Source organism: Martes martes (assembly GCF_963455335.1).
Source record: "Martes martes genome assembly, chromosome: 5".
NCBI classification, from domain to species: Eukaryota; Metazoa; Chordata; class Mammalia; order Carnivora; family Mustelidae; genus Martes; species Martes martes.
The window spans coordinates 89,839,099-89,858,426 of record NC_137892.1 but is presented as its reverse complement, the minus strand read 5'-3'; the positions used below and the strand labels follow the sequence as shown (position 1 = coordinate 89,858,426).

General features: G+C 46.3%; 1 protein-coding gene across 8 annotated transcripts in view; it reads right to left on the bottom strand.

Moving 5' to 3' along the window:
• SIL1 (SIL1 nucleotide exchange factor) overlaps positions 1-19,328 on the bottom strand; it is a 216,377-nt gene that overhangs the window by 142,992 nt on the left and 54,057 nt on the right. For 6 of the 8 annotated variants that reach the window (XM_080803525.1, XM_080803529.1, XM_080803526.1 and 3 more), the window contains one exon: positions 13,371-13,506. In XM_080803525.1, the coding sequence (XP_080659651.1) occupies positions 13,371-13,506 (136 nt within the window). Of the gene's footprint in view, positions 1-13,370; positions 13,507-14,675; positions 14,770-19,328 lie in introns of those variants that run through there. The other 2 variants (XM_080803531.1, XM_080803532.1) reach the window with 1 other exon arrangement.

Sequence of the window (19,328 nt, the reverse complement as noted above, 5' to 3'; positions counted from 1 at the left end):
AGGAGCCAAGAAGCTGAGGACCCTTTGCTTTCCAGTGGCCCGGTGAAGAGGGGAGCAGAAGCCTCAGAGGCAGCAGCAATATCCTATCCCTAGGGAACAGTCTCTGAGGAGCTCACCGCTCCCTCGTACACATGCCAACAGTGGGCTCAGCCCATGCTGGTCCACGGCTACGAGACCAAGAAGGTCCTGTTCTAAGATGCAGGTGAGCCAGCAGCTCACCCTCTTTCTCCCCACCACACCTCTCTCTGTCTTTGGCCCCCAAAGTCCTATTCTGCCCTGCGCTCTTTTAATCTTAAATTCTTGTGAATTACCTAGGGATGGGGAGGAGAAGACAACGTTCGACCAAGTCTTCATAGCGAAGCATTTTCTAAAACCCAGTGCCACCAGTAAGCCACTCTCAACAGCATCATGGCCTCACCAGCACTCACCTGGAAGCCTCAATGGCTTTAGGGGGTCAACACTATAATTACAGGCTTTATAGGTCTATCAAGTCCCTGGGATGTGAGAGACCAAACCCTGTACCTCATAGGAGATGCAGGAGTTGCTTGGGAGGCAAAGCAGGAAAAGATGGGAAGCGAGACATCCCAGACTCCACCCACGAAGCATACGCAGTAAGGGGAGCAGAACAGGGATAGGGAGGCAGGACATGTTCTCCATACATAGGACCTGCCTGCCAAAATTTACTGGATGGCAGGAATCCTAGATCTGTGGGTGAGGATTGAGTCATGATATAAAATCTTCTTTTTCTAAGCAGCATGTGCAAAAACTCCTCCATCTCAGGAAGGGAAGGTGGGCATGGGGGCAATATGTGGGGAAGGTGGTGGTCTGCAATCAGAAGCACAGATTTCATTTTAATACTAGAGCAGCCTCCTCAAATTACAGAGTCCATTCTGGAAAAGACAAGGAAGCTAACCCAGCTTTGGATAGTCTCAACACCACTGATGGGAAACTCTTATCATTGCAGTCTTGATAATTTGCTTGTAAAAAGCATTTTTTCCTATAACTATAAATCAATCCCTCAATGCAATTTTAGAAATCTATTCCCCACTGCCCCCCGAAAAAAAAATCAGCTATTACCAGAAACTCCAAATGTGAGACAGTAGAAGCTGAGCTCCAGTATAATTAGGGGAGATTCTGAATGGTGCCCCGAGGCAGACCATACAAGAAAAGGGTAGAGAGGAGTTATATACGTTCAGAAAGCTCATTTAGGGAAGAGGCTGTGCATAATGCACGCAGGCCCCGGAGTATAGACACTCCCTCCCCGCGGCCTGCTCAGAGGCAGGCTGTGAGCCACGACACTGGCAGATGGCTGCCCCAGTGGCAATTCTGCATGCTTCAGTGGCCGTCTCCTCCTGTCCACCCTCAAGCACAGGCTGATGCTCCCGGCAAACATTATCCCTAAAGAATAGTACCTTTCCCCAGGGAAGGTAAATATTTCCATCAGAAGGCAGAAGCAATTTCTCTCTGTGAAGGAAAAAGGAGCCACAAACATCAAGTTGCTCATTCAAAAGAGACAGATGATCTCTGCAAGCAGAGCAGTGCCAAACCGTCTGTAAAGGGTTTGCACATCCATCAGCGCAAGTAGCTATGTGGGGGGAGGGAGTGTGGTAGGTCTACTCAGGGTGCAGGACTCTCTGGCCTCAGGCCATTTGTTATTTGACTGGAACAGAAGCCCCAGGAGAGTGGAAGCCAGAAGTTTTCCTGAAGGGGCTCTAGCTTGAGCAAAGGTGCAGCAAAGCCACTCTCCTCTATTCCAGGTGCCCCCAGTCCTCCCAGTCCACACCCGGAGTTGGTCTACTTCCAGCATCTACACTCAAAATCTTTCCCAGTGCTCTGTTGAATTCTGAGCCAGACACTTCTTCCCACCACCAACCCCCACCTTTTTTTTAGTCACATGTGACCAAAAGAGAAATGACAGTTCACTAGTCTTATGCCTAAAATAACCTACAGAGAAATATGGTTTATGAACTCCCCTGTAATACAATACATAATTCAGAGCCCAGCCATTTGTCACACTATTGAGTAATCCACATGCATCCCAAGGGTCAGACGATAAAATCTGTAAATCAATAGCAAAAAGCAGTACACCTTAGCCACTACGGTAAAACACAAAAAACATTTTTTAGCATTAACCTTTTTTTTTTTTTAAACTTAGAAAATATGAATTTCTGACAGCAAATACTTGTGAAGGAGTTGTATGCCAGAATGGAAGAATTTATCCTTTCTAGAACCCCCTCTGACAGTCAATTTCAGTGGAAAAAGAAAAACCCCAAGATTCACATTTTCCCAATTACAATAATGGCTTTCTTCTACACACCCTGCCATTAGCATGGCAGAGATGACCACATCAGTCATAAGAAAAGCACATGTACATTCTGCACCCAAGAAGAGCAAGCAAAATTCCTGCTTTGTGCAAGAGCAAGGCACTTAAAACAGGAAACAAAATAATAAATTATTGCAGAGCTAGGTCTGAACTTATTTTTCTTTTCTGGATGATCAAACACTGAGTGTGAGCGTAGGGGTAGGCATCGCCATCTGCAAACATATTGCCATAGTGACTGGTGCTGAGACAGAAAGATAAAACAGGCAGAACTTCATTTATATTCCAAGGAACAGAGACAAGTGCCCTGATCATTCAGCCCTACAGAGTCCTAATGCTAAATGAGTGGTCTCCTTCCCAACCGCTGTAGAGCACCATCCAGGATCAGACATGGGGTGTGTGTCTCCACTGCTGACCAATTATCGGCCTACAGTAGAACCTCTCCAAAGGATGCAGCAGGTACACAGGGGCTACAGAAGAAGGCGTTGGGGCCCCTTAGTAAGAGCTCGCCTTCTCGGACACAGGAGGTGAGAGGGAGTCAGGTGAGATCAGCTGTGTGTGGCTCTACTCTGGTCAGTTTCTCTTTTTACCTAACATGTCACTTAGACATTAACTTCCTTGGTTTTAATTTTTTATTTTGAAATGATTTTAGACTTGGAGAAAAGCTGGAAAAAAAGAAGAAGAAGAAGAAGAAGAAGAAGAAGAAGTAGAGATCCCGTAAACCCTTCACCCAACTTCCCCTGATACTAACATCTTATAAAACCATAAAACAACTAACAGAACTGAGAAATTAACATTGGTACAATAGTACTAACTCGAGACTTTATTTGGACTGTACCCGTTTTTCCTCTAATCACTTTATTTCTGTCCCAGACTCTCATCTAGGAAACCACACTGCACATAGCTGTCCTGCCTCCTCCGATCTTTGAAATCTCCTCGGTATTTCTTTCTTGAACTGGATGTATTTGCAGAGTAATGGCCAGCTTTTTTCTAGATTATGCCTCACTGTGGGTTTGTTTGATGTCCACTCATTTTTACTACAAGAGCTGTTGCTATGAATCTGGCACTATAGTGAACAATTAATATGTTCACCTCATGTACTACTTAAGACAACCCTCTGAAGTAGGTATTACTTACTATCCCTATTTTGCAAATAATACTTCATTAAACCTTAGTAAAATTAGGTAATGTGCCCAAGACTCCCCAGCTGTAAAAGGGAGAGCTGAGGTATGAGCCTGGGGAGACTGATTCTACAACACTCCACTGCCAGCCAAACTCAAGGCACTCCAACAATTAGATGCCACAATACAGCCGGGACACTACCCTCTGAAGAAAAGGGCATTCTAGCTTTTGTCATTTTTTCCAAAGGAGACAAACAAACCCACTTTAACTTCTAAGTTCTGCCCAAACAACCAGAAATTTCCTTCTCTTTACAAGAAGTACCTCCCTGGCCCTAAGGACAAAGAGGAGGCCATTGTCCTGAGACCTCACTCCGGACTAGCACCAGGCAGAGAGAAAATAAATGAGCAGGTAGGTGTGCTCCACTCAAAAGAACCCCCTTCTAATGGCCTCTCCAAGGGTATGGAGACACTGCAGTCACAGGATTTAAAAACAACAAACAAACAAAAAGCAAAACCAAACCAGAAACTTCTTAGACTGCTTTTCCATGTCAGGGCCAGACAAGTCCAACACAACCTGGCACTTCCTCTTTCAAATTAGGCTCTCTGGGAATGCTGAAGCACAACCCATTCATGTAGCACAGGAGCAGGGGGGTGGGGTTGGGGGGGTGTCAAGGGACAGGGCTATGGGAGACAGGGTGGGAAGCATTCCAGCTGCGCTCCAGGATTTGTTTTTAATGCTTGTAACTTTAGATCACTCAGTTGCACAGACTTGATTTTTCCCAAATAGCCTCTCTGGCAATGCTAATATGTTTTCCTCTTATTCTGACTGATCAGCGAAATGCATGGCTGGAAGGACTGCCTTCGAAGTAATTTCTTTGATGCTGGCAAAACTGAGAAAATATTCCCCCAGCTACACACCCCCACATCTATCCATCCCTGCCACCTGCCACTCAGCTGCAGGTAAAGGCCATTACAGTAAAGAAGGAAAGGAGGCAGAGAGAGGGCAGGCAGCAAGGGAGGGTGGAAGGGAGAAGGACTCAGGGTATGAAAATAAGGAAGGGAGAGAGAACATTTTGTTCAAAGCAAGTCACTACAGAACCCAGACTTTTCCTGACATGCATAAGCAGCGCCAGATGGATGCCAGCAAATAGGTGAAAAGACAGCCTTCTTTTGATCTGTCTCTTCCTTCTCCCCACTGCCTTTCAGCTCCCCAAGTATCCCCACCAACTCCATCACTAAGATGGAGTTTTACGCAAAACTGAGTTTTGCGTAAAACTGACATTGCAAGTGAACGCCCCTGTTACTGTTGACTTTACGCAAGAGTCCCTCCCCTTTGCAATCTACCACTGATACCGGACTCCAAGGTATCTTCAGCTAGGTACTTTGATCAAATACTAGAAGTTGAAATGCTAATGGTATTTAGGGAACAATCCTCCAGCTTCCCCTTCAGCAATCTAACCTAGGGAGAATCTAAAGCCAACTAAGAGCCCTCAAATCAGACTGCATAAAACAGGGCTACTTAATCCACTGTGTTTAGGGACATCTGGATCTACCCCTAAGATCCCTAAGATTTAATCTAGAAAACAAAGCTTGAATAATTCTGCATCCTCTTGAATAATTTCCCCCTCTCAATGTCAACAGCCTCTAAAATTCACATTACTTTGTTCCCACATAGGCCTCAAATAGCACTGCTTTCAAACAATGATCTTGTAGATTGAAATCCTGGGAAAAGCAATGGGATTTGGGATCCTTCACTGACAGACCATGCGCTCCAAAAGAGACCAAGAGAAGAGGTAATCACTCCTTGGTGCAGCACCTTGAGATCTCCCTTAAATAATGTATACAAGGCACCAGGGACAAGGGGGTTTTCCAAAAAAATGTTAGTTTTCCTCCCTTCCCCAACAGCTAGACTAAAGTTCCTGGGTCCTCTTCTGCCTCAGCCATTCTTGGCCATGATAAACTAGACAACCTCCTCACCCTCTGTCCAAAAGCCTGACTTGGCAAACCAGGATGACAGAATGGAGATTAACAAGATGATGTTTATATAACATGTAGAGGGTTGCTGGGATAGGGGAATAGAGGTAGTTTTCTTTTTTCTTCCTAGGCAAAAAAAAAAAAAAAAAAAAAATATATATATATATATATATATATATATATATATAAATAGACCATATTAGTATTGCCTGAAAACTCACCTTTACCCAGATAAACTAATTATGTCTACAGATAATCAAATCTGAAAACTTTTAATCCAAGAAATGGTTCTTTCCATTCAAATAACTGCTTATACAAACCCAAAACAACTATTCTCTAATTAAAGAAATTAAAATACAACTCAATCTTTGTTTGCCCAAATCAACATATTATGGGAAATAAGGCAAGACCAACAACCTATTAGTTTATGAACAGTATCAAAACAAAAGCCCCACGGGACCAAAAATACAATCAGCCTGATACAGCACAAGCACCAAAAGGCTCACAGAGCCCCCTGCACACTAGTTCTGCTTCATTCAGGTTCTTTTCAGGCCTACTTAAGAAGATCAGTGGCCAGTGGGGTGCCACTCCAACTCTGAATTTGGACACTGCCAGGGACCTAAAAAAAATCTTGATAGTCCCTGGTTCAGAAGACACAAGGTTGGAGCAATTTCAGAGGAACTTCTGGTAAAGCTCTCCAACTTGCCCCATAGGCCAGACAAAGGTCTCCTTACTAAGGAGGACATTCCAACAGTCCCCTTAATGATGTGCCTGCCAGCTATCCCAGTCTAAGGCTCAGACTGCACCAAATCCAATGCTTCTGGCCCCCAACAAAGTCAGGCTAGGCTGTCAAATGCCAATGTCCCCCCCGCCTTTTTAAAAGTAAGCACCGTGGGGCACCTGGGTGGCTCAGTGGGTTGAGGCCTCTGCCTTAAGCTCGGGTCATGGTCTCAGGGTCCTGGGATGGAGCCCCGCATCAGGCTCTCTGCTCAGCAGGGAGCCTGCTTCCTCCTCTCTCTCTCTCTGCCTGCCTCTCTGACTACTTGTGATTTGTCTGTCAAATAAATAAATAAAAATCTTTAAAAAAAAAAATTAAAAAAAAAGATAAAGTAGGCACCGTGCCCGGCATGGAGCCCAACTAGGCCCTTCCTGACACTGGACACCTCTTGGTTGGTTCTGACCTCTTGATGGTCTCAGCATCCTCCTCACAGAGGTTCTTCCTCATCCCTCCATTTCCCAAGTAACCAATCAAGTCCTCTCGCATTATCCAAGGTAGAAGCCCCACCCTCAGCCTGGCTCAGGAAACTTAGAAGACATCTAAGTGAAGTTTCCTCAGTTTCCCTCTACCTCCTTCCCATTGATCTTTGTTGTCTCCTAGCTTCTGCTTCTCATTTCCAAGGCGCATCATATTCAATAGGCCAAGACTTTCCACCTGGCACCTATATAATTTTATCTCATCAATGGTTTCCTCTCTGGGATTTCAAATCTGTCAACACTGATTCTTTTCTCTTCTGCCTTCAAACATATACAAAGGTCTCTCAACTCAGTTTCAGTGACCCTGCCTCTGGGAAGTCTTCCCTTCAGGGCCCCTCCTCTGTGTTCTTACCTAACTATATTCCTGTCTGGGGGTCCTCCTACACCATAAGCCTAGGCAGGCATTCGATGCCCACCACGTTCTCTCTAGCATCAAGCATTCCATCTTGATGGAATCAACTGTACATCACTGTAACATACAACAAATGTAACATAAAATAGACAAGTGTTTTGATGTCACTACCACCAAAATTACTGTTTTAGTTCTCTTCTTCCACTTACTCTTAAACACCTCAAACCTAGGAGTTTCTATCATCTTTCTTCATTTCCTCAACTCCCATTCACACTACAGCCCCTGACTGGACTCAACTACACACTAATAGTTTACACTTACTTACATCATTAGTTCCACTGCCCTGTTAGCTCTCCTCCTCATCTCTCCTCCCATCCTCTCTCCACTGTCTCCTATCTGACAGATGGAACTCTGCCCACCACCATCTTCCCATTATTCCCTATACATTCCTGTCTCTCCAGCCAGGGAGATGTACTCTCACTCTGAGGTCTCTGTTCATGTCACCCCCTTCCTGTCCACTCATGCTTCCTACCTGTCCTCTTCTCTACCTAGTCAAGTATTACCTCCTCTTAAGTTACCAATCAATTCCTACCTCTAGTGCTATCACAAAACCAAGAATGGACCAGGTTCTGGAAAAGGCCCTCTCATTCCAGCTCCAAGGCAGCCCTTGAGAGATACTACCAGGCCTGATGAGTCCCAACCTTGGAGATGGCCTGGTCAGTTTTAGCCAGCAGCATGAGGCCAATATGAGAGAAAAAAGGGAAGTCACAGCTACACAGATTGTCTGAGCTAAAGCCAAGCCCTAGGCATGAGGGCTGGGACTGGTTTTGGCAGCTAGTTTTCCATTATCTCTACTCCAGTTTAAGTTTTTCATTTCAGCCAGTTTGGGTATCCTGACTTTTGAGAGCTGAGGCTATGCCATTCTGCTAAGTAGTCTTTATTAAACCTCAGAGAGAACAGGTGGACAGAGGAAGCAGAGAAAGGCAAGGGTAAGAGCCTAGGGTAAGCATTAAGCATACAAATGCTTGTTAGAAAGCGGACGGTCAACAGCTGCTCTCCATCACCACCCAAGTCCACAGATTGCAAACTGGACCCAGGCCTACCCCATCCAGGTAATGAAGGCCAAACCCCGGGCAACGATGCTCTATACCAGTGCAAAGCTCAGCCAGCTAGTCTCAAAGTGGCCTCAGCCTTGGCAGTCACTGCCATGGAGTTCACAGGCTTTTCTGCCCTGGCCTCCACCTGTTCCCTCAGGCGGTGTGGGATTTGGCTGCTGAGGGGCAGTGGTCAGCCATTCTGGGAGAACACCACAAATGGAAAATGAGGGCTCACTGAAATGAAGAGATCTAAACTGTATTCATGGAACCTTCTGGGACCTTCATGTATTCCAACCCACCTTCCTTTTCTCCCCAAGGACAAGGTAATTTGGAGCCTCAGATAATGCTCTTATAGACCTCAAAACACCTGGCATCCTGCTATGCCCCAAGCAGTTCTCCTGACAAATTCTTATTACCAAGGTACAAAAGAGATGCTCAGAGCACAGAATGCTTAACAAAGGCTTCATAGGTGGTTGTAGTGATGGAGATGGGCCAGAAGTATAGGTAGGAAAGAAAAAATAAAGCTCTCAGGGAATCCCCAGAGACTTAAAAGGCTTTGAAATGGAGAGGGGTGGGGGGAAGGCACTGTGCAGAAAGAAGGAGCACCAGAGAGAAGCTCTGTTGAACATCTCATCCTTTAAAGTTGCTGGAGATAGCAACTTGTGTTCAAGAGAGGAGACAGACTATCCTAAAGCCACACAGAAACCACCGTTTCCTCTATTTGGTCCCGGTTACACCTTTCCAGTGCTGCACTTGAGCCAGGAAAAGATGAGCAGAGACTTATTGCTACAGACCTCCCTCAGGGCATTACCTTCTGCTGGCAGACAAGTCCCACTGCACCACTCTGATAAGACACAGGAGTTAACTTATAAACTGCCTTTAACCAATACTCCCATAGTCACCCACTGCTCATGGGCCTAGACGTGTGTGTGTGTGCACGCGCGCACAGGCCTGCATGGAAAGGGTGGGACAGAAGCAGGTCATACACTTGTGGACCATCCTGGGAACGAGATCACCCATAAGGAGGATCTCTCCACACCAGGGGAAAAAAGGGAGGGTCACCTGCCTCCCAGCCACACAGCTGGGGAGGTGGCAGAAGGCACAGGGAGCTTTGCCCGAGTCCCAACTCATTCATCCCGTAGGATATTAAAAAAAAATCTGGTCTTTATCCTTGGTTCCTGGCAAAGAGTTCCTAAAACCTTTGAAATTTACTGAGTGACAGTAAATTCCAGAGTTATTCCAGAGTTTATGCTGATGAGATGACTCTTGAGGGGTAGAGGAAGAGGAGAAGGCAGCTTTAGATAACTTCAGGATGGGGACAGGTCACCAGAAAGAGTAAGCCATGATCATACAGTTGGAACTTTTAGCCCCATCTGCTGACCTCCAAGAAAAGGAGAGAGGGCTGGAGACTGATTAAGTGATTGGACATCAGTGATTAAACTCAATCATGTATATCAAATTCAACCTTCATAAAAACCCCTGAACAACCAATTTGAGAGTTTCCAATCTGGTCAACATGCAGAAGTTCTAGGAGACTGGTGTGCCCAGAAAGAGCTGGGAGGCTCTGCACCCCTCCCCCTATACCATACCTTGCCCTCTGCTTCTCTTCCATTTGGCTGTTCCTGAGTTGGACCTTTTACAATAAGCCAACAAACCCAAGTGTGTTCCTAAGTTTCCTGAGCTAGGAGTTGTTCTAGGAAATTATTGAAACTGAAGAGGGGGTTGTGGGAATTTCCAGTTTATAGCTGGTCATAAATACAGGGTGATCTGGGACTTGGAACTAGCATCTTAAGTAGATGCGGTGTCACTGAGATCTTTAACTTAGGGATCTGACACTACCACCAGGAATGTGGTATCAGAATTGAACTGCTGGACACGCAGGTGGTATCTGAGGACTAAAGAATCACACAGCCCCTTCCAAGCTGCAAGGGGCCAAAGGCCTCCCAGACAATTCCACAGAGTCACCCGGACCAGAGTCAGGTGCTCCCTCAGACAGATGTCCAGGGCCTGCAGGAAATCAGACTCCTCTCTTAAATACTTGAAACAGAGTAGTTGGTCTACTATAAATGAGGTTTTTAAAATTCAATTCCCTCCTATTGCTCGTGCAGATCTGAAATGATCTGACCAGATGGCTGGTGCTCTATAATTCTTGGATTGCTCTCATCAGTTGTTGATGATTTGGATTTTTTTTCTTTTCCCTTTTTTTTTTTAACCCCCTCACACGAATGTATTCCTGCATAGGCTTTCCGCGTGCTCCCATTAAGTGGGCTCTTTGTGCTGATGCCAATATTTCTGAGGTTCTAACAGCCTCAGAAGTCAATTCAGGTCAGTAGGGTGCCCCAGGTTTGAGGTTCCCTGAGCCCACATGGGGCCAACAAGCAGCACTGGATGATGGGCAGGACAAGGCTCTTTGCTCAGGCTGCATTGTCAACTTCCACTTCTCCTTCATGTCCCAAGAAAAGGAAGGCAACAGAGGTATATTTTTTTTAAATGACAACTATAGCCACTTACTGTTTCCTATATGCCAAGTCCTGTGTGAAACATTCTACATATGTTAATCTTGTTTTAGTCTCACATCATCTCTGGGAAGCAGATATTTTCAGATGAGGAAACTAAGGTTCAAAGATTCTCATCAACCTGACCAAGAACACACAGCTCAAAAAGAGAACTTTCATGGGGTTGAAGGCTCAGCATCATAAAATTTGACTCACCATTCCACTGAGATCTCAACAATACGGAGAGAAGGCCCTAGCCTTCCCACACTCTCCTTTGTGCTCTCAATGAGCACAGGACACTTCCACCAGAACATCCAAAACACTCTAGTGCCTTTTTCTGTCACTGTATCCTGAGACTATATGCTACTAGAAGGTAGGAATCATGTCTCATTTGCTACTCAAAAAGACAGCGTGGCACAGTGGTGAGGAGTTCAGGCTTGGGGCCAGACAAAGCTTGTTTTAAACTGTGACTCTACAGTTTAAAACTGGTCATTTAACTAAGTCACTTCTAAGACTCAGTTTTGTCTATAAAAGTGAGGGCAGTTATAGCACTGGCACCATCGATACTCAGTAAATGTGACATATTACCTGTATCTCTGGCTACCAGTACAGTGCCTGGCACAAAGCAGAATCTCACAAATGCCCAGGGAGCAGAGACTTCACCACATTTGGCTGTGACTGGCTTGATCTTAGCCAAAAGGCTGAGATCTTACATTTGATCTTAGCCAAAAGGCCGAGAAGCTATGACCAGCTTTCTGTAATAACAAGTACACAAGCACAAAGTCCTAGGTCTCAGGGGTCTTCCACCCCAAGACAAATTTCTGAATTGCCTGCCCAGAACCCATAGGACCTGCCAGCAAACAGCTTTCCTCTGCTTGCTTGTGAACAGCTGATGCTGAATCCACACTCAAATGCTTGCTGTGCCTCCGTAAGGTGAGACAGATCCCAAAATAAACCAGAAGACAGAGAGAGACAGGAAAATCACTTCCAGGAACAAGCGGCTCACAGTGAGGATGCTGACAGTAATAACAGAGGCGGGTCGATTTCAGGAGGGTGACCTGCAGCTGCTCCAGGGCTGAAAGGCTGGGGCCCAATTCCCACCTGGCCTGGTGGGAAGGCCCATGAAGTCATAGGTAGGTCCCCTGGTGTTCCAGACCACAGCACGTAGCCTGGAAAGCTACCTTCCTATGAGCCCAGACCATGTATCCCAGGGTGCCCTCCCTGGAGGCCTGAGGACAACAGAGCTGAGGTTCTTCCTTCAGTCATCTGAGGGGACAAAAGTTACTATACTGAGGATAATACCCGTCAACAAAAACTAGCCATTTTCTGAAAAGTCCCCAAAAGATATTCCATCATCCTCCTTGTGCCACATTCCTGACTTCCAGGCAAAAAAAACTGTGCTAACCCTTTCTGCTCCCTCATCAAAATCTCTAGGGGGGGTGGGCACTTTAGGGGCACAGAAGTCTCTCCACCTCACCATAAGTGCCCTTCTCCATCAAAGACCAGAGAGGACAGGAAGCCTATACACTCATGCACCCTTACTAGCATCCAGTTCCATAATCAAGTTCAAGTGATAGCACAAATGGAGAATTTACCAATTAAAATCAAACTGAATGTACTGAGTGATATCTTGATGTCAAGAATCCTTACAACAGGGAGGGCAGGACATTTCCCCAGTGATAGGGGTTTTCCTAAAACCTCCCCCTGGCTCCCACTTCACTTCCTTGGTGCTTCATCACTCTTCGGTGGCATCAGCAACCCGTATGCAAGCCCAGCAGGAGTGCTATCGCTACCAGAAAGTTGGCTGGCACAGTGAACGCTGCCCCTGTCGGCACAGAAGCAACGGGGACAGTGAGGACACAGCGATGAATACTGGCTCGGAGCAGACCAAACCACAGTGGCAGCTGCCAGGGCTGGCCATCCACCTTGCCACAGCACACAGTGCTAACAGCCCACTCTGGAGAACAGACCCAAGTGTCCCCATAGTGGGGCTACAGTCAGTAAGGTTGGAAAGAGAAGGACAGTGGGGAGGAAAGTGGGTAGAGGCTCCGTGTTCAGTGACCTAGGACACGTCAGCTGAATGACACAGGTCAACGAGCCTCAGTGTTTTCACAGGAAAACCCAGACAATAATAGTTCCTACAGTTGTGAAGATTGAACGGAATTATGCACACTCAGCACCTAACACAGTACCTGAATATGGTGAACTCTCCACAAATGCTCATTACTTTCTAAGCCATGGGCACAGGTTCATAAAAGGGCTAGAAAGTTGTTCTTTCTGAGGATGCCCCATTTAGAAACCAGGCCAGGATCAGCCCCTGTTTCTTGGCACAGGTTCTTTTAGCAACAGAACACTCCTGCCCCGCACCGGTGCTCAGTACTCTCCCGTGAACAATATTTCAGCTGCACTGAGCCGAGCAGCAGAGCCTAAAATAGCATTTGCAGAGTGAGGCACATGTCACTGCCTCTCCTGTGTTTCCGAAGCACAAGGAAAGAAAGTTTTCAATCACTTGCTCAGAACGCTCAGCCACCCACCACCTGCCTTCCTTTCATGGCAATAACATGCCACAATCTCTGCTCTGCTGGAAAACGGAGGTCCCTAAGCCCCGCAGCAGCAGTCGCCACTTGGAAGGACCACACTGTTCTCCTCCAGTGGGCCACAGAGTGACTGCTCTTCCAAAGCAGCCCTGTGGGGACGAAGGACATATGCACTTAGAATTCAGAGTGTGTTTCACAGGGAGAGGGCTGGGTTTGGTACCTGGCCGAAGGGCCTGCCACTCATGGGTCGGATGAAACACCTCTAGGACCTCGGAGTCCAGCTCCTCTTCTGCTGTGGTTTCCTTTCTGTCTGCTTCTTTGGTCCTGCTCTTCTCTGGGCTGGTGAGCGCAAACTCCTTCAGAGAAAGGAAAACACAGGGCATGACCCACCATAGCAAGGTACCAGGTAAACAAAGAACATGGCCTGGGTGGTATACCTTTCTCCTCCATCCTCCTCTCCTCCCCAGCCTTGTCCGGACCCTTCACAAGGTTAGCCTCATAACAAGTATGAGTGAGGTGATACAGTTACATCAACACAGCAGGTGTTATGTGTATATGAGTAAGGAAAAACTCCACAAAGTTCATTACTATCACTTTTTAAATTTTATTTTATTTACTTATTTGAAAGAGAGAGAACACGCACAAGCAGGGAGGAGAAGGAGAAATGGGGCTTGATCCCAGGACCCTGGGGTCATGACCTGAGCCAAAAGCAGATGCTTAACCAAATGTGTCACCCAGGTGTCCCAGTTCATTACTATCTCAAGGGGGTTAAGGGAACAACCTAGGGAGAGGGGTTGGCAAAAGAAGACAGTAAGAGCCTTTTGCTTTTTACTTGCCCTGTTACTACACTGTGTGACATTTGAAACTCTCACCTAATTGCTCTTACAAATAAAAAAGATGTATTTAAAAGAAGAAATGCACACATGAATGGGAGAATAGGTCCTCAAATGGCCACCCCAGACAGACAAAACCTGCCAGCTGAGGCCCAACTGATACCTACAGGGCCCAACAGGGCCTGGCAATTCTCCGGGGTGCCTACAGGGCATAAATGACCCCTTGGGACATAACAACCCAGGGTGAAAGGGCTGCCAAGTGGGAAGCTGGGAGTCCGGCTGAGGTGAAGGGGGAAGAAGCCAAAGCTGAAAACTAATTCCTAAAACCTGTTTCCTTCCACCCCATGGAGAGCATGGAGGATTAATGAGATGGTGTCTGTGGAGCACTTTGAGCTCAGGAGACAGAGATGCAAGATAAATACCAAGTATTACTCATTTTGCTTCTTCCCGGCTTCCCATTCTTCCTGTCCCATTTTTAAACCTTTCTTGCATAAAAGCAGTAGGGCCTCAGGAAACTGGAACCAGAGGGTTCCAGAGCTCTGGATAGCAAGGAGAAACCCCCACTAGCACACTGGGAGGTTATTTCAGCCTTCCTGTAATAACGGGAGCACATTTTGTGAATTCCTATGAACCCAAACACCTCAGCTAGGACCTTTACACACATCTCATTTTGGTTTCCCAACAAGCCTAACCTTGAATGGGAGGTAGCAATGCATCTCTTCCAAGCAGAATCCCAGCTTCAGATAGGTATCCCCACCTACCCAGTACCTGAGGGTCTGACCTTTCAGTAACTGTCAAAGGAAAGGGCAAGGTGTTTAGTTAATGGTGATGATAATGGAAAGCCCCTCCAAGGACTTTTACATTTTAAGAAATTACATTTTACATTATTAAGAAATAAAGGCATGGAATTCAGATGGCAGGACTTCAGATCTTGTTCAGGACCTGTAAGGAAGAGATCTCGGACAAGAAGAAGCCCTCAAATCATGTCACAAGTAAAGAGAGGCAAAGACTACAGCACAGTGGTTAAGAACTCAAGCTCCACATCACATAACCAGAAATTCGAATCCTAGTTTCTTGTGACTCCCGGAAATTTACTCAATTTTCTAAACCTATTTTCATAGTTGTGAAGCAAAAGTAATAGCAACATCTAGCTCATCATGAGACAAGGCACCACCTTGTAAACCACTAGTTCTGGGTAGCCATTACTCTTATCACTTATTTTTTTTTTTTAAAGATTTTATTTTATTTATTTGACAGACAGAGATCACAAGCAGGCAGAGAGGCAAGCAGAGAGAGAGGAGGAAGCAGGCTCCCTGCCGAGCAGAGAGCCCGACGCGGGACTCGATCCCAAGACCCTGAGATCATGACCCGAGCTAAAGGCAGAGGCTTAACCCACTGAGCCACCCAGGCGCCCTACTCTTATCACTTATAAAGACAACCATAGACTACAGGTTGGATGAGTCTGTGCTATGACCTCCAATAGTGACTACACAATGACATGACTCAGGTCAGGTTTGGGTTGTGGACACCTGAGTTGCCTGGCCCATCAAACCTCTTGTATCCCTTCAACATAGAGTTTGCATAGATCTGAGCTCAAAAGAAAACTAGGAGCAAAAGAGCAGCCATGCTTGTGAGACTAAAATAAAGACAGAATGGCAGGAGACACTGGCCAAAAGCTGGATTTCCTAAGAGCAGGCTTTGTGTCCGTCTCTTTCACCACAGTACCCCTATGCCCAGCACAATTCTTAATTTACCATCATCCAAGAACAAAGGAATAAAGGAACAACCCTCTCCCACAGGCAGGTATATGTTCTGGATGCCTTGGAGTGAGGCAAGTCCAACGTAGCCACACCTGCTACAACCCAGGGAGTAGCCCCCACATTCTAGAACAAAGACTACCTTGTCCACAAAGTACCCAAAGCCTATAATCCAGGGCCCATCCATACTGGTCAGCCTCTGCCAAAAGCACCATACACTAGACCATGAGTCTAGGGGAATGTTAATAAAATGTACCCCCAAAGTGTGTGGGTCAAATGCCTTAAGGGGCCAAGGAGGGCCGGGTGTCCAACAATAGGGACTGCTTGTGCTGTGAAAACTGGAGTCCTTCTGCCTTGACTAAGGAACACAGCTGCTACTCAGCTGGTCCACCACTGCCATGAAAGAAAGAAAAACAGAAAAACAGATTTTTACCTCAACTCTTCCTATTTTAGAACACTAAGAGGACCAAACTAAACATCTCTAAGCTATAAACTGCAGTTCTTGCTTTAGTCTATTAGCCAGGTAACTCCTGGCAGGTGTGGCTGTAAGCAAGCAACCAAACTCTCATCTCCAGGAGAAGCAGAAAGAGGCAACAGGAATGGTGATGAGGAAACATGGCAGAAAGCCCTTCAAACTCTAGGCTGGTCCGTGTTCATTCTCTTGACTAGAGGCTGCGAAAGCCTCTTTTTCTAGATTCCTTTTAAGGTTAATAAAGTAAATTCAGGAAGGAGACTGATGAACCACTGAGCCACATGCCCCAAGCCCTAAAGGAGCTAATAATCCCACCACTGCTTCAAATGTTTTTTGAACTTCCACTTGGTGTCACCTCTGAACCAGATTTTAAGACACACGCACGCGCGCGCGCACACACACACACACACACACACACACACACACAACCTGCCATTATTTTACAGTACAAATCCGTCTTTAGTGCAGGTAATACAAATTGGCGCTCCTCTGATCAGCTCACCCTATTCACCAAATCTAACTCTGAGTGACTTTGGACTGTTTGCCCAAATCACATCTGACAAACACTGAAGACGTCAGTTCAAAAGGGGCATTCCAGAAAAGGTTTTGAGAAAAAGCAGATCACAGGGATGAGGCTATCATGGTAACAGCAGCTACCATCCATAGCTCCAGGCTATAAAGTGCCTTCCACGCAACACAACTCATCCAAGTTTCATCTGTGAAGCACACACTTTCATTCCCATTTTACAGATGAGGACAGGTATGGGGCCTGTGCAAAAATCACACTGCTGAGAAAAGCAAAGCAGAGATTTAAGTCAGGCCTGCCTGGCTCCAAAGCCCATGCAGGAATTTTGACTCCCTTCAGTGTTTCTGTTCTTAGTCATGTGTCCTAAAGGCTGTGCCCTAAATGCTGAGGGAATTGGAGGGGAGGGCAGTGAGATCACCTTTGCATATCTACCAGCATATCCCCCGCCTCCCAGGGGAAAGGGAAGACTTCCATGGACCAAGTGAAAAACCACAGTCCCAGAGAAAGGACAAGCAAGACTAGCTTCTCTGTGCTCAGGCAGTGTCCTCAACAGGAGAAAAAGACCAAGAGGTGACAGAAGTCAGCCAGCCCTTGGTCAACTCTCAAGTAAACCCCATGTCTGGTGCCCTCTCAGCTGGCTTCTTGGGGCTCTGTTCCACGCTGAAACCTCAGCACTCTCTTTTCCCTGCTACCATCACTCCAAATACCAATTTCTTCTCAACTGACTGGCAAGACATTCCAGCTAAGGTGTTAGCTGACAACAGCTTACCATGTCTCACTTCCTTGCACTTATATCTGAATAAGAGATTCTTAAAGACCAAAGACTTCATGATCCAGGAGAATGAATGAATCAATAATGCTAAGTTGACAGACGCTGTGACAGAGACAGACTGCCAGGGCAACATTCTGGGACAGGACCCCTACCTGCCAGAGCCCTACGTTAAGTCATAAAAGCAGCCACGCGCTTACTAAAAATAATAGCTGACATTTATTGACCATACTCTGCCAATCCCAATGCTAGGTGCTCTGTATATGTAATCACATATCATCTACACTGAAATCTTAACAGAGAGGTATCAAGCCTATTTTCTGGATGAGGAAACAAAGCTCAGAAATGGCCCAAATGCCAACATAGGTGGTAAAAGGGAACTTCCCAAGGGTCTCTGCTCCTTCCACCGGTTCCACTACCTCCCACATCACTCACTACCTTCTTGAAGTCCAGGATACCACACAACCACACTCCTTCAGCATCCACACTGCTCCTAAGCTGTGGCATCTCAGAGAGGTAGGATGATAGAAGCCAGGAGAAGTGGTTGGTTCCATACCATACCCTGATACACACAAACAACCCTTCCTGGGTGGCCATTAACCTGCACAAATGCCCTTGGAGAGGACAATTCCAGGCCACCAGGAGCTCTTGCCTGGATTCCGGGCTCTGAAGAAAGGATCATAACCACCCCCTCCTCCCCCACCACCCATTTCCACTGTTGTGATGATGGCTGGCTGCAGAGTTTGGATTTTAAATGCCAACAGGGCAGCATTTTTTATGGTATGAGATAAAAGATGCTTCAACTCCTACTTGTGCTTAGCACATGATGAAAGATTATGACAAATGGATACAGCTTAGGAACAGACATAAGGATAAAAGTAGCTTCTGTTGATGAAAGTCGGTATTAACATTTTTCTGAGACTAGACTCAATGGAGCTAATATAAATGGGCCAGAATAATTATGGCTCTGAAATCTCATCTATTTGGTTGGACTATTATCCAAAAGGGACTTACTAACACAGTCCTTAAGCAAATCCATCAGCACGATTTTGTTAATTGTGCATCTGCTAAAGCTCATGAGGGGGACCACTGGATCCTCATGAGTGGCAGGTTGGGGTGGGGGGTTGGGGGGAATTGGGACACAGCCCGGATCCCTTGAGACACTTGTGTGCTTTCCTGGCCAAGGCTATGACAAAGACAGCCCCTAACTCATGCTGTGACCAGTGCCACCCTCAGGGGCCAAAGGGATCTCATCCTCATTATCCTTGAGGAAAAGGGGAAAAAAAAAAAAAAAAGGCAGCAGTAAGATCTTAGGTAACATTAAAAGCTCAAAAGAATTCTTGACTCCTAACTGCACTTTCTCTTCTGCTCCACAAAGTAGGGAGAAAGGCAGAGAGAAAACAAATGACTTTAGAGAGAAGGTGGAAGCTTGCCATGAGCCAGAGGTGAACCTCAGCTGAGCTGGATTGTTATTAAATTCATCACAATTGTCATTTGCACTTCAAGGCCCTCCTGCTCCAAAGCCTGCAGCACTTACCCAACATTTAGTAGGAGCCCCTGGGGTTGGGGAAGGTGGTCAGGGGAGGGCAAAACTGTCAGAAAGCTGACAGTCAAGGCTTCTCAGGGGAGAGGAAAGAGGGGGCACTGGGAGCTGGTCAAGGGCAGGCTGTTCCTAGGGCCAGCCAGCGAAACAGGGCCAGAAGCCTTGGCATGCTGCAGCCAGGCCAAGCTCAGAGGTTTCTCGGGCACTCTACTCCTGCCTGTGGCAGTGACAGAAACCCTGAGCAGTCAGGTCTAGGTTAATGAAGAGAGGCCTAGAAA